Source organism: Periplaneta americana, chromosome 2, assembly GCF_040183065.1.
Source record: "Periplaneta americana isolate PAMFEO1 chromosome 2, P.americana_PAMFEO1_priV1, whole genome shotgun sequence".
Taxonomy (NCBI): Eukaryota; Metazoa; Arthropoda; class Insecta; order Blattodea; family Blattidae; genus Periplaneta; species Periplaneta americana.
In genome coordinates, this window is record NC_091118.1 from 75,021,667 (window position 1) to 75,034,544 (window position 12,878).

At 35.3% G+C, this 12,878-nt stretch overlaps 1 protein-coding gene across 1 annotated transcript in view; it reads left to right on the forward strand.

Annotated features, from left to right (window-relative positions):
- Positions 1-10,450: 10,450 nt before the first annotated feature.
- LOC138694338 (isatin hydrolase-like) overlaps positions 10,451-12,878 on the forward strand; it is a 29,554-nt gene continuing 27,126 nt past the window's right edge. The window contains exon 1 of the mRNA XM_069817957.1: positions 10,451-10,687. Within this exon, the coding sequence (XP_069674058.1) occupies positions 10,512-10,687 (176 nt within the window). The 5' untranslated portion in view covers positions 10,451-10,511. The remainder of the gene's footprint in view (positions 10,688-12,878) is intronic.

The following is a 12,878-nucleotide window of genomic DNA, read 5'->3' on the forward strand; positions in this document are numbered from 1 at the left end:
CATTGTACCACAGCCAGGGATGTGCTGGAGGGCACTCGCAAAGGCTCGCGCAAGCTCTTTGTTGAATATTTATATTGGTTCCAAGATCTTTGTTAAAATAACTCGCAAGGAAAAATCAATTAAATAAACGCATTTTTCTAATTTAGGTAACCAGCTACTATTCTGCATCCTGATAAAGCGATCGATTGAAAATACAGAAATTTAGTGGCCTTTACACTGCTTGTTGGAGACTCTCTATAGCTAATTATGATTTCCGACATTTTGTGGATAACTTAATAGGAAAAAATTGCCCTTTTGTCATTCACTACAGCCAAAGCCAAAATAAATCACGAATTACATCACCATTAGCAATGCGGAAGCTGTAAGAGACTTCAGTGTAATGAATGAAATTGTCACTGTGAAAGAAGTAGCTTATAATCTCCCACTTGTTCACTTTAATGACAATTAAACTATCGGCAAATCTATGAAATAATGGGAGAGGTTCCAGTTTGTGCTATCCTGTTTGAGAAATCATCGCATCGATGGAGCTATTTTGAAGATCAAGAGTTATTATTATTAATTTTTATTATTATTATTATTATTATTATTATTATTATTATTATTATTATTATTATTATTATTATTATTATTTTGTTCGCGATCCCCCATTAATAGCTGTGCGGATACTCAGGTGGCCGCGGACCTCTGGTTGAAAATCACTGATCTACGCTATATACGTATTTATTATAATAAATAAATTCATAAAGTACATAATTTGTTAGGTATAATATGATTCATGGTTGTGTTTGTTAAATAACAGTAGGTTCTGTGGCGTATTGATGATGATGATTATGTTATTATTATTATTATTATTATTATTATTATTTGTTCAATCAATCCAATATTTTATGGTACAGTATTTCTGCTACAAATGTACTTGTCAACGTTTTCAATAATTTTTGTGCGAGATCGTGCGTATTTGCTTGGTTTCCAAACAAACCCAACCCGCGGTAAGTCTAAAATTCCACATTCAGTATTCCCAACCGAACACACATAACAATTTCCCTCTTCTTACCGCTTAAGTGACATATTCATTTTACTTCTGTAGGCTTTTAACATATTATTTTTAGAGACGTTCAATGTAGTAATAATTATAAATTGGAAACTTACCACTGCAATTTCACCTAAATTGCACTGTTAATTATTGTTTTTAAATATTTGCAAAAATTAAGTAAACTCTACAACTCCACTAAAGTTACTGCATTTCGTGATGCATGTAACATTAAGGAAGCCGTTTGTTTTAAGTTCGCATTTATAGACTGGGGGAAAAAAAGACAAACGTATATCACGGCCTGCTGGAGTATAGTAAACACAGAAAATATTTTAAAGCAACAATGTTGAAGATAGATATTTTTGTTTTCCAAAATTGCCGTCACTGAACAGAAACCAAGATGGAGATTTCATTGCAACTAATTAGAAATTCCTCTTTCAGATATGTAATAAACGATCTTCGCACAAAATAATGTACGATACACGAGCGGTATGTTTTTTTTTCAATTCTCGGAAATTAAAAAAGCTCAACTACGTTTCGCTTTTTCAAATTTTTCCTCGAACATGGAAACTTCAACATACCGCTCTTGTAACGCATATTACTATTACAATATAAGTTACACGTATTTAACATTCAAATATAACCAAAGAGTTTGTAATACTTACTAGAGACATATACCCGTTACCCGTGAGTGGCAGGCAAGAAAAATGTCACAAATTGAATCGGCTAATATCCGCCATTAAAGAGAGTGTTTGCGGCGCAAAATTCGAAAAATACATCGATGTAGCCTGGTGATAGACACTGTTTTAAACATCTTTTACAAAGGATGAGTCGTGATGAAATAAACATGAATGGCACAGGAGCGCTATATTTATTAAAGTATTATAATGTTTCATCTTTGGCGATATTCTAAAAAATAAATTAAATCACCCATATACACTCGGGATAAATATGTGAAATAATGAATAATGGCAATGTCAACATGAATTTTCAGTATTACTAGTATTGTTTAAGGACATAATAATAGATATTTACTGTAATATTTAAAATTATCTATATTTCAGTCCTTTCATGCAAAGGAAGAGGAATGGTATATGGTGCTTAGAAAATATTTAGTGGTGAAATATGAGATCATAAAAATTCTGGAAACTGATTTAAAATATAATGAGAATAAATTTTATCATAAAACAATCTATTCATTGTGTAGTTGATGACCATCAAGTTAGAGGTCAGTACAGACTTTTTAATACAATTAGTAGCAGTAATAGTAAGCCTAGGAGTAGTGGTAATAGTAGCCCTAGTAGTAGTGGTAATAGTAGGCCTAGTAGTAGTGGTAATAATAGACCTAGTAGTGGTGGTAATAATAGGCCTAGTAGTAGTGGAAATAGGCCTACCAGTAATGGTAATAGGAGGTCTAGTTTTGGTAGTATTAGTAGGCCTAGTAGTAGTGGTAATAGTAGGTCTAGTAGTAGTGGTAATAATAGACCTAGTAGTAGTGTAATAGTAGGCCTAGTAGTAGTGGTAATAGTAGGCCTAGTAGTAGTGGTATAATAGGTCTAGTAGTAGTGGTAATAATAGACCTAGTAATAGTGATAATAATAGCCCTAGTAGTCGTGGTAATAATAAGCGTAGTAGTAGTAGTGGTAATAGTAGGTGTAGTAGTAGGTATAGTTTCTGTGGTAATAGTAGGTCTAGATTTTGTGGCAATAGTAGACCTAGTAGTAGTGGCAATAGTAGGCCTAGTATTAGTGGTAGTAGTAGGCCTAGTTTTTGTGGTAATAGTAGGCCTAGTAGGAGTGGTAATAGTAGGCCTAATAGTAGTGGTAATAATAGGCCTAGTTTTTGTGGTAATAGTAGGCCTAGTAGTAATGGTAATAATAGGCCTAGTAGTAGTGGTAATAGTAGGACCAGTATTAGTGGTAGTAGTAGGCCTAGTTTTTGTGGTAATAGTAGGCCTAGTAGTAGTGGTAATAGTAAGCCTAGTAGTAGTGGTAATAGTAGGCCTAGTTTTTGTGGTAATAGTAGACCTAGTAGTAGTGGTACTAATAGGCCTAGTAGTAGAGGTATTAGTAGGCCTAGTTTGGTGGTATTAGTAGGCCTAGTAGTAGTTAGTAAAAGTGGTAATAATAGACCTAGTGGTAGTGATAATAGTAGGCCTAGTAGTAGTGGTAATAGTAGGCCCAGTATTAGTGGTAGTAGTAGGCCTAGTTTTTGTGGTAATAGTAGGCCTTGTAGTAGCGGTAATAGTAGGCCTAGTAGTAGTGGTAGTAGTAGGCCTAGTTTTTGTGGTAATAGTAGGCCTAATAGTAGTGGTACTAATAGGCCTAGTAGTAGAGGCATTAGTAGGCCTAGTTTGGTGGTATTAGTAGGCCTAGTAGTAGTTAGTAGTAGTGGTAATAATAGACCTAGTGGTAGTGATAATAGTAGACCTTGTAGTAGTAGTCATAGTAGACCTAGTAGTAGTGGTAATAATAGGCCTAGCTAAATCATCAGCTATATTTTCATTAATTTCTTTGCATTTAATGCAACCAGAAACTAGAAGTACATACTGTACAATACGGAAATTAAATGATTAATTCATTTATTGTGAAACAAAACAGTTTTAGACAGATATAGTCTGAGGATTTTCTTATGCACTCTGCTATTATAAGCCACTGTAATATGATGGCACCTAACCTTTGCATACATTGTTGAAACCAACCTTATAAACCTGATTAATGTGTTTCTGGAAAAACTTTATCCAAGAAATATTCCGACATTCTGTAAACACATTCAAAGGAGAAACTGCATTTGGAACATTCTTCCAAATATTAAGATATGCATGCTCTCCTGTGCACCCTACAATAGTAGCTATGTTCGAACAATTATTTGCGGTGCTTTCACCATTTTCTTATTATTTCCCTTGAAGTGTACTTATATTTATTCGTACTCCTCAATAAGCATGAACTGCTCGCACTCCCGGTGAAGCATCAACTCCCTTTAATGGCGGCCGAACGGCGGTTCAATTTTGTACGCGAAACTAGCGCCGTTGGTGTCTCTAGTTATATATTACAAACTCTTTGAATATAACTTGTTCGTGGGTAACTAACTGCTTCTATGCCTCTGCTAGTTATTTAACCGTTAAATATAACTTCTTGTGTGACTGCTATTTTGTCTCCGGCAGGAAATTGTAACCGTTACTTATAACCGTTATTTATAACTACTGAACAAAAGTAATGGAGACAGTTATAACAGTTACAAGAAAATAACCGTTTGTCACATCCCTACCCTCCACTCTTAACAGGCCGTAGAACTGGTTTCTCCATCAAGGTCAAGCCTCACCAGGTTCCGTTCGAGCTATATCACCGTGTAAACGGTTTTGAGAGTAGGTATCTCGTTGACTCTAATTAGATATTAGAGAGACTAAATAGAGCGGCCTTGAAAACTGCGCTCCCCGTGTAAACACCCTGGACAGAGAACTCGCATATGCTCTCAACTCTAAGCTCAGTTGAACTTTTTCATAAACTCTCGCGAGAGAAGCAGTGTACATGACGGCCAAAAACAATGGAGTGTTGAAGAGACGAAGATTGATTGAAGCATATGAATTGGAAAGTTGTTTGTGGAATGTGTTTAACAATAATTACAAGAACAAGGACCTGAGAAATCAGGCATGGTCAAAAATAGCTGAGACTGATGAGGCGTCTGAATTTGGCTTTTTGTTTTGTTAATTTATTGTAATTTGGCCTTAATTTTTAGCAAGGTCCATTGTTTTAGTTGTTAATTATTTTGTGGGTTTTATTCTTGCTTAATTATTTGCTAGAGAAGATACAGCGAAAGCTCCATAACCTCCGGTAAGTGCGAACTATAATAATAATAATAATAATAATAATAATAATAATAATAATAATAATAATAATAATAATAATAATAATAATATTATTATTATTATTATTGTTATTATCACATTATTTTATTATTATTATCATTATTATTATTATTATTATTATTATCACTACTATGTTATTATTATTATTGTTATTATTATCACTATTACGTTATTATTATTATTATTGTTTTTATTATCACTATTATTTTGTTATTATTATCACTATTACGGTATTTTATTATTATTATTATTATTATTATTATTATTATTATTATTATTATTATTACTGTGCAATTATTACCATTCACTTGATGTGGAATATTTTCTATATTCCTTTAATACTATTGATAAAATGCATCATATTAATAATAATAACGCTCACCTAGTACATTACAAACAAATCACATAACTGGGACAGTGGGGTCTGTACAGGAATCTGACGAATATAGTTATAATTTAACAAAACGAAATAGGCACAACTATTACGCTGTATTAGTAGAACCATTATTAACACAATATAATGAAAGAAGATGAACAATGTTATGTGAAAAATTATAGTTTTTCTTTCTTTGAACACTCGGTCTCTTTCGAGGAGCTTAAACGCAGTCATTTTCATCGCAAATTCTGCACACTTTTTTTAACATTAAAGGTAAATTGGACTTTGACCCTTGTAGCAAGAATATTTTTTTCCTCTTTAATTTCGGGGGGGCACAAAGTACTTCTTCTTTTTCTTCTTCTCAAGAACCACTTCTTCAGCTGCATCCGTTGCCTTTCTTTCATCAGGAAGCCTGAAAATTGTCTTTATACAGGGTTCCTACAAAAGATCTTTCCGGTTTCGAACAATAGTAATATGCGTTACAAGAGCGGTATGTTGATGTTTTCATGTTCGAGGAAAAGATTGAAAAAGCGAAACGTAGTTGAACTTTTTTAATTGCCGAGAACATGAAAAGAAACATACCGCTCGTGTATCGTGCATTATTTTGTGCGAAGATCGTTTATTACATACCTGAAAGAGGAATTTCTAATTAGTTGCAATGAAATCTCCATCTTGGTTTCTGTTCAATGACGGCAACTTTTAAAAACAAAAATATCTATCTTCAACATTGTTGCTATAAAATGTTTTCTGTGTTTACTATATTCCAGCAGACCGTGATATACGTCTGTCTTTTTTTTTCCCCAGTCTATAAATGCGAACTTAAAACAAACGGTAAGGTTATGTAATGATTTATTTTTCATTTTAATATTTTAACAATATTATTTATATAACATATTGCAGTAATAACATCGGCATCTGGAATCTTGTTGATTTTTTCACGGCTTCCTTAATGTTACTTGCATTACAAATGCAGTAACTTTTGTGGTATTGTAGAGTTTACTTAATTTTTGCAAATATTTAAAAACAATAATTAACAGTGCAATTTAGGTGAAATTGCAGTGGTAAGTTTCCAATTTATAATTATGTTAAACGTCTCTAAAAATAATATGTTAAAAGCCTAAAGCAGTAAAATGAATATGGCGCTTAAGCGGTAAGAAGAGGGAAATTGATATTTATGTTACGTTGGGAATACTGAATGTGGTATTTCACACTTACCGCGTATTGGTTTTGTGCGGAAAGCAAGCAAATACGCACGATCTCACACAAATGTAATTTACGTGCTATGAATCTGAGGTGCATGAAAATAGTACCAATGGAAAGAGAAACTCCAAACGTTTAGTTTCTTGACTTAAAGATGTTCAATGTGTCCCCTACCCCTTAGTAACACGGCACACATCAAGCCTATAGTCAAGTTCCACGTAGGTACCCGGATTTTCCGATCTTCAGATTCTGAAATTTCTTCGTAGCACTTTGTCCTCTAGTTTTAGGGCTTGCAGCAGGTGTAGTATGGAGTCGCAACCGCTTGCGAAGAATCGTGCCTTCAAATCTGTGTATCATTTACGGATTTTAGGCCCACTGGGCAGATCTGCACTAAAATTTGTTCGGTAATGCCGTTGCACATCAATAACCGACTGGTTCACATAAAAATTAAGCTCTTCTGTCGTCTATAGCAGCCATTTCCCCTCAACAATGAACAAATTTGTTTATATACACTATTATGAGATGTGTTATCAAGTAGGGAAACAATGTTAACATAACTAAACTTTTTTAGTTTCTCTTTCCATTGGTACTATTTTCATGCATCTCTGATTCATAGAACGTAAATTACATGTGTGCTGACTTGAGCTATAATTTGCACACTTTTGATCAAGACTATCAACTCCGCCCTTCGTGCAATTATAGTATTCTATACGAATAAATAAATAAATAATGACTCACCCAACAATATTAGTAACGCAAGTGCTATGCGCGGCCAGTGTACACAACTGCTGACCATTGCCCAGAGGTTAGATGGATGCTTATGTCATAAAAACGCACTGACCAGCCTATTCTTCTCTAAATGCTCTCTCTCAACACTTTCTCTCACTCTAAACTGTCTGCACCATGTAAACGGTCCGGAGAGTAACTTAGAGTTTAGAATTATGTAAATCTCATGAGAGCTCGCTAATGGGTTTAGAGAAGCTATATTCTGTCACCGTGTAAACACTCCGTTAGATATCTCTCCTGATTCTTCAGAACTTCGCTCTGAACTGTCGCCGTGCAAACGTAGCATGATTATTACTTTAGACCTGTATTTCAAGAGTTATGCGCCAGCTTGTACAGGGACATCATTTTATTTTTACTTACATTTTTATTGTACCTGCATTTCTGAATGTACTTCACTTACCCCTTCACTAATGTCCTTGCTCCCGTCAGACACACAAACTTACGGCCGCTGTTGCGTTCGAAGTCTTCAAGCAGTGAAGTAAACACTGCAGTGTATAGTGTGTTTCAGAAATATGGTTGCGTTTTCTATAGAAGAAAAAGAACCTATATTAATAATATCGTACTAAGAAATTATATTGAAGAAACGATAAATTCAATTTCAGAGGATATGATTCAAAATGTTTTTAATAATATGCGTAAAGAATTGAAGCCTGCATTGTAATGAACGGCAACCATTTTCAGCAACTTGTTTAAAAATTCATATTAGCTTATTTTGAATTGAGGTGGCTAGAAGCAAAGGAATGCTAGTGACATTTGTAATAACATGAGTTAAGTGCATCCAGTGTAAGCTAAAGTATCTAAAATTTTAGTGGCAAAGGGATATTTTAATCGCATCACACATTAAAATTTAAATAAAAATGTCACCGGTTTTACGAAAACTTAAATATTTAATCCCCATTTTCTCAAAAGTAACCTAAGTGCACTTACAGCCCATTACTTATGGCCCCCTCAATTTAAATGCACTCTCTATATTGTATGTTAACATAAATAATTAATATGCTAAATAAAGTAGACATTACATAACGAACATAGCCGCCTGAAAAGTTGAGTTTTTAGAAAAAAAAATATTACTACTCTACTGTATTTTGATAAATTCCGTAACAGTGATAATCAAACTGAAAATCGTAATATCGTATTTCCCTACAACATAAATGGATACACTACTTTTCTATCCTCCTATACCTAGTAAAATGATTTGTTTACATATTGCACTAGTAACATCAAACTCCTGTAATGGAAGGGAGCAACAGTGTTTCCGAGTATAGTCAGGTTAATGTTAAAAATGTTGGTAAAAATAAAGTGATGTCCCTGTATAATCTCGTACGCAACGTCGCGAGAGTTAATGAAAAAGTTCATCTTAGCTGACTAATTTAGAGTAGCTATAATGAGAGCTGACAGTATATGCGAGTTCTCTGTTCAGAGTGTTTACACGGCGAGAGCAGTTTTCAAGGCCGCTCTATTTAGATATTAGAGTCAACGAGATACCAACTCTCACAACCGTTTACACGGTGATACTCAGCTATAATCTCTAGTTCTCTTCTCTAAACTGTCGCCGTGTAAACGTAGCATTAGGAAAGTTCAGGATAACAGAGAGGGTTTGGAATTGAACTGTTTACATCAGCTTCTTGTTTATGCGGATGACGCGAATATGTTAGGAGAAAATCCACAAACTATTAGGGAAAACACGGGAATTCTACTTGAAGCAAATAAAGCGAAAGGTTTGAAAGTAAATACCGAAAAGATAAAGCATATGATTATGTCTCGTGACCAGAACTAGTACGAAATGAAAAAAAAAACTGGAAATTTATTTTTTGAAGAGGTGAAGGAATCCAAATGTCTTGTAGCAACAATAACAAATAATAATAATAATAATAATAATGATTTTTTCTGGCAGAGTTAAGGCCCTGAGGCCTTCTCTTTCACTCAACCAGAGGATAGAAATGAAATATACGGTACAACAGTAAGTACAACAGAAAGTTAAAGATATACCTAAGACAAGATCTAAACAGAAAAAATATGCATAAACCAGAAGATTATCGAACTTAAATACCTACTTAAACTAGATGACAAATTAAATTATATGATTACTTTATAAATTAGTCACAATTGTGAATTTTAATATATATCCTGGGACACTGCGCGTTCTAAAATAAGATATTTCACTTTGGACTTGAAAGCGTTTAAGGTCGGGCAGCCCCTAACATCTGTAGGTAATGGATTCGAAGAAAGGATAGTGTCCATTGTAAAAGACGAAGAATACGCGGAAGTTCTGTAGAGAGGGACTGACAATAGAATGTCGTGTCGTGACCGGGCATACAGCTTATGATGTATGGATAGATTATGAAATCGTGATGCAGGGTATTGATGTGTGCAAAATCTGATAGATAAGAGAAAGACAGTGCAAACTGCGTGTGTCAGCCAGCCGGAGCTAAGACAATTCATAATTCATTGAAAGGCGGTGAGATATGATCATAGAGACGAATATTACATAATATGTATTATATTATAAACCGAACACAGTCATTATGGACACGCTGTAATTTTTGAGTCAGATCATGACTGAGATCACTTAATAGAACGTCGCAACGAGCACTTGGCTGACGTCCTGGAAACTTACGATGACAAGTGAAGATCGGAGAAGAGTAGGATTATTTCTTGTGACGTTGGTAGAGGAGACTGATGCTTTTTGATTGAACACGAAGCCCGGTGACAATGCGGAAGTACACAGTTTGTGCATTGTGTGCGATTGAAATGTTGATGAAAGGATGTATGTTGTATCATGTATATTTAAGTATCAAATACAATACAATAAAAGTCGTTTATAACTGCGGCATGACAAATGACTGGACTAAAATTTGTTTCAATTTAAGAGGAAGAAACTTTTTTATTCGTCGAAGTGAATGCAGTATAGAAAATACTTTTTACATACATGTTTAGTCTATGTGGCTCAGTTTAAATGTTTATCGATATGAACACCCAGATAAATGACACATGGGAGGAAATTAAACGCAGAATAAATATGGGAAATGCCTGTTACTATTCAGTTGACCTTTCCTTTCGCAAACTGTGATTACAAAGTGTGCCGTTACGCTTCTGTCCCGAGTCTAGTAGTATGCAGAGTATGCACTCTAAGAATAAGTACACCTGTACTGTGTATCCTATGCCCCCTCCTCTCTCCTCTGTGTCCGAAATACGTCTGGGACAGCAGGACGAGGACGGCCGATTCTGTGTGTCGAGTGTCGAGTATCTCCACGATGAGGGCTCCGTCGAGCTTGCTTCTCGTACTGCTGTGCTGTGCGCCCCTCGCATGGGCGGACCCTGAGTACGTGGACCTGGGGCGAGCGTTCGACAACAAAACCCTATACTGGATTGACTCCACCGTGTTCAAATTCACTAAGAAGGTAGCACGAAGCAACGTCGATGGCACTTGGTACGTACTACATTTTTAGAGTATGTCATTTTAGTTGTTGATTCGCTGTCATTTCTGGGTTTCAAATAGTATTTTTCCCACTTTACATTTCGTTGGATAAATAAATACAGTATAACTTGGTTATAACGACATCCCAGGGACCTTGAAAATTATGTTGTTATAAACGAGTGTCGTAGTAACCGAGATTCATATTATCAGTCTAGTGAGGTGGAAAATGGAAAATAATAAACATAATTAGGCTTATTTTAGATTTATGTATTCACTTTTAAGCATACCATGAACACAATAAAATACACGTACAATTATAAATACAGTATTCTGTATTAAAACAGTTTGTTCATTACTCACCAAACTACTTTACTGAGGAGTGAGTAATCAGTCATTTTACTTTGTTGTCTCCTACTTGCCCAATATACACTTTATAAATTAAATTCTATGTTCATTATTTCAGTTGCAATTATTTCACTGCTCCCTCTCCTAGCTTCATACTCCCTCCTCTAGCTTCATAGAAATGTTCACAATTCTAATGGCTTTTAAAGTGTCACTCACTTCTTTGTTAAAATGCTTGGACTTAGTGAAATCTTCCTGTTGAAACTGACCCCATGCAGGTACCATTAATACCGCATGAATTCGGGCAGGTTACAATGGGGTGGGGAATCTGCCTGCATTCCAGAGGTCTATGATAGAAGGGAACAGTAAAGGATTTGCCAGATTTCAGCAAAATACTTTGATTCTTAGAAAATTGTATTCCAAACTGAGGTTGAAAAATATGCGAGGTTGAAAATGACGTTATATGCGAGGTTGAAAATGACGTTATATGCGAGGTAGACGCATATACGTTTGTCGTATTAAGCAAGGTAGAAAAGCATATGTCTTATGGAGAATTAGTTGGGACCACAGAATATTTGACGTTATAGGCAAGGTGTCGCACAAAACGAGGTCGCTATAACCAAGTTCTACTGGAGCTCAATGACACCTCTGTGGTGTAGGCGTCAGCATTCTGGTCTCTTACGCAGAGGGCCCGGGTTCGGTTCCCGGTCGGGTTGAATTTGCTGGTTGAGGTTTTTCAGGGTTTTCCTTTAACCGTAAGGCAAGTGCCAGGAAATTCGGGCCACAACATCTTTGAATATCACCGGCCGCATTCATCACCGAAATCATATTCATTACAAATCAGTAATACATAAATACAGTCGTCCACACCTGTGGAGTAACGGTCAGCGCGTCTGGCGAGAAACCAGGTGGCCCGAGTTCGATTCCCGGTCGGGGCAAGTTACCTGGTTGAGGTTTTTTTCCGGGATTTTTCCTCAACCCAATATGAGCAAATGCTGGGTAACTTTCGGTGCTGGACCCCGGACACCGGTATTATCACCTTCATCTGATTCAGACGCTAAATAACCAAAGATGTTGATAAAACGTCGTAAAATAACCTACTAAAAATAAATAAAAATAAATACAGTCGCCATCTAGTTCGCAATAATAGAGCCAGTCTCAACAATAGTACACAGGCTTTTGGGTTTCACCCAAAAGATTAACTTGCGATATGACCAAAGATGTCAAAGCGAATATAAATAACAGCGATAAAAAAATAGCTCAATGTAGATTTCACATACACTGGAGTTAACGTAAAATTATTTCCTAAGAAGATAATATGACTGTCTGTTTAATGTCGCAAAATGTTCTCGGATAAAACTAAAATAGGTAAAATCACAGTGCTATGTACTGAAACAATAATGCTAATTGTTATTTATTTGTTGTACTCCAGCATTATAAAACAGTCTTATCCTTAATGAAAATCGTGCATAATATGATACATTATTGTACCAATGCCTTAAAATATTACCATGCCATCTAAAACATCGTGATTTCTATAATAACAGCATGACTTGTGTCTTAAATTAGTATTATGAAATGATTTTCCGTGTAATAATATTTGGGATTGCTGAAGAATATGATACAGCCATATTACACCACACTGATGAAACAAAGATGGCTACGATGACGTAATATAATAATTATATATGCAAGGCATGTCGAAATCACAGTCTAGTATATACAGTCGCGAAGCTCAATACGTAGTAAATATGCAAACATTAGACAGTTGCTCACCCCTAGGATCGCTAATATCGCCTCATTACAGGCAATGCAAAATAGAACCGTCACAGTCTATTGTTTCTAGCACCCTCAAAACTCA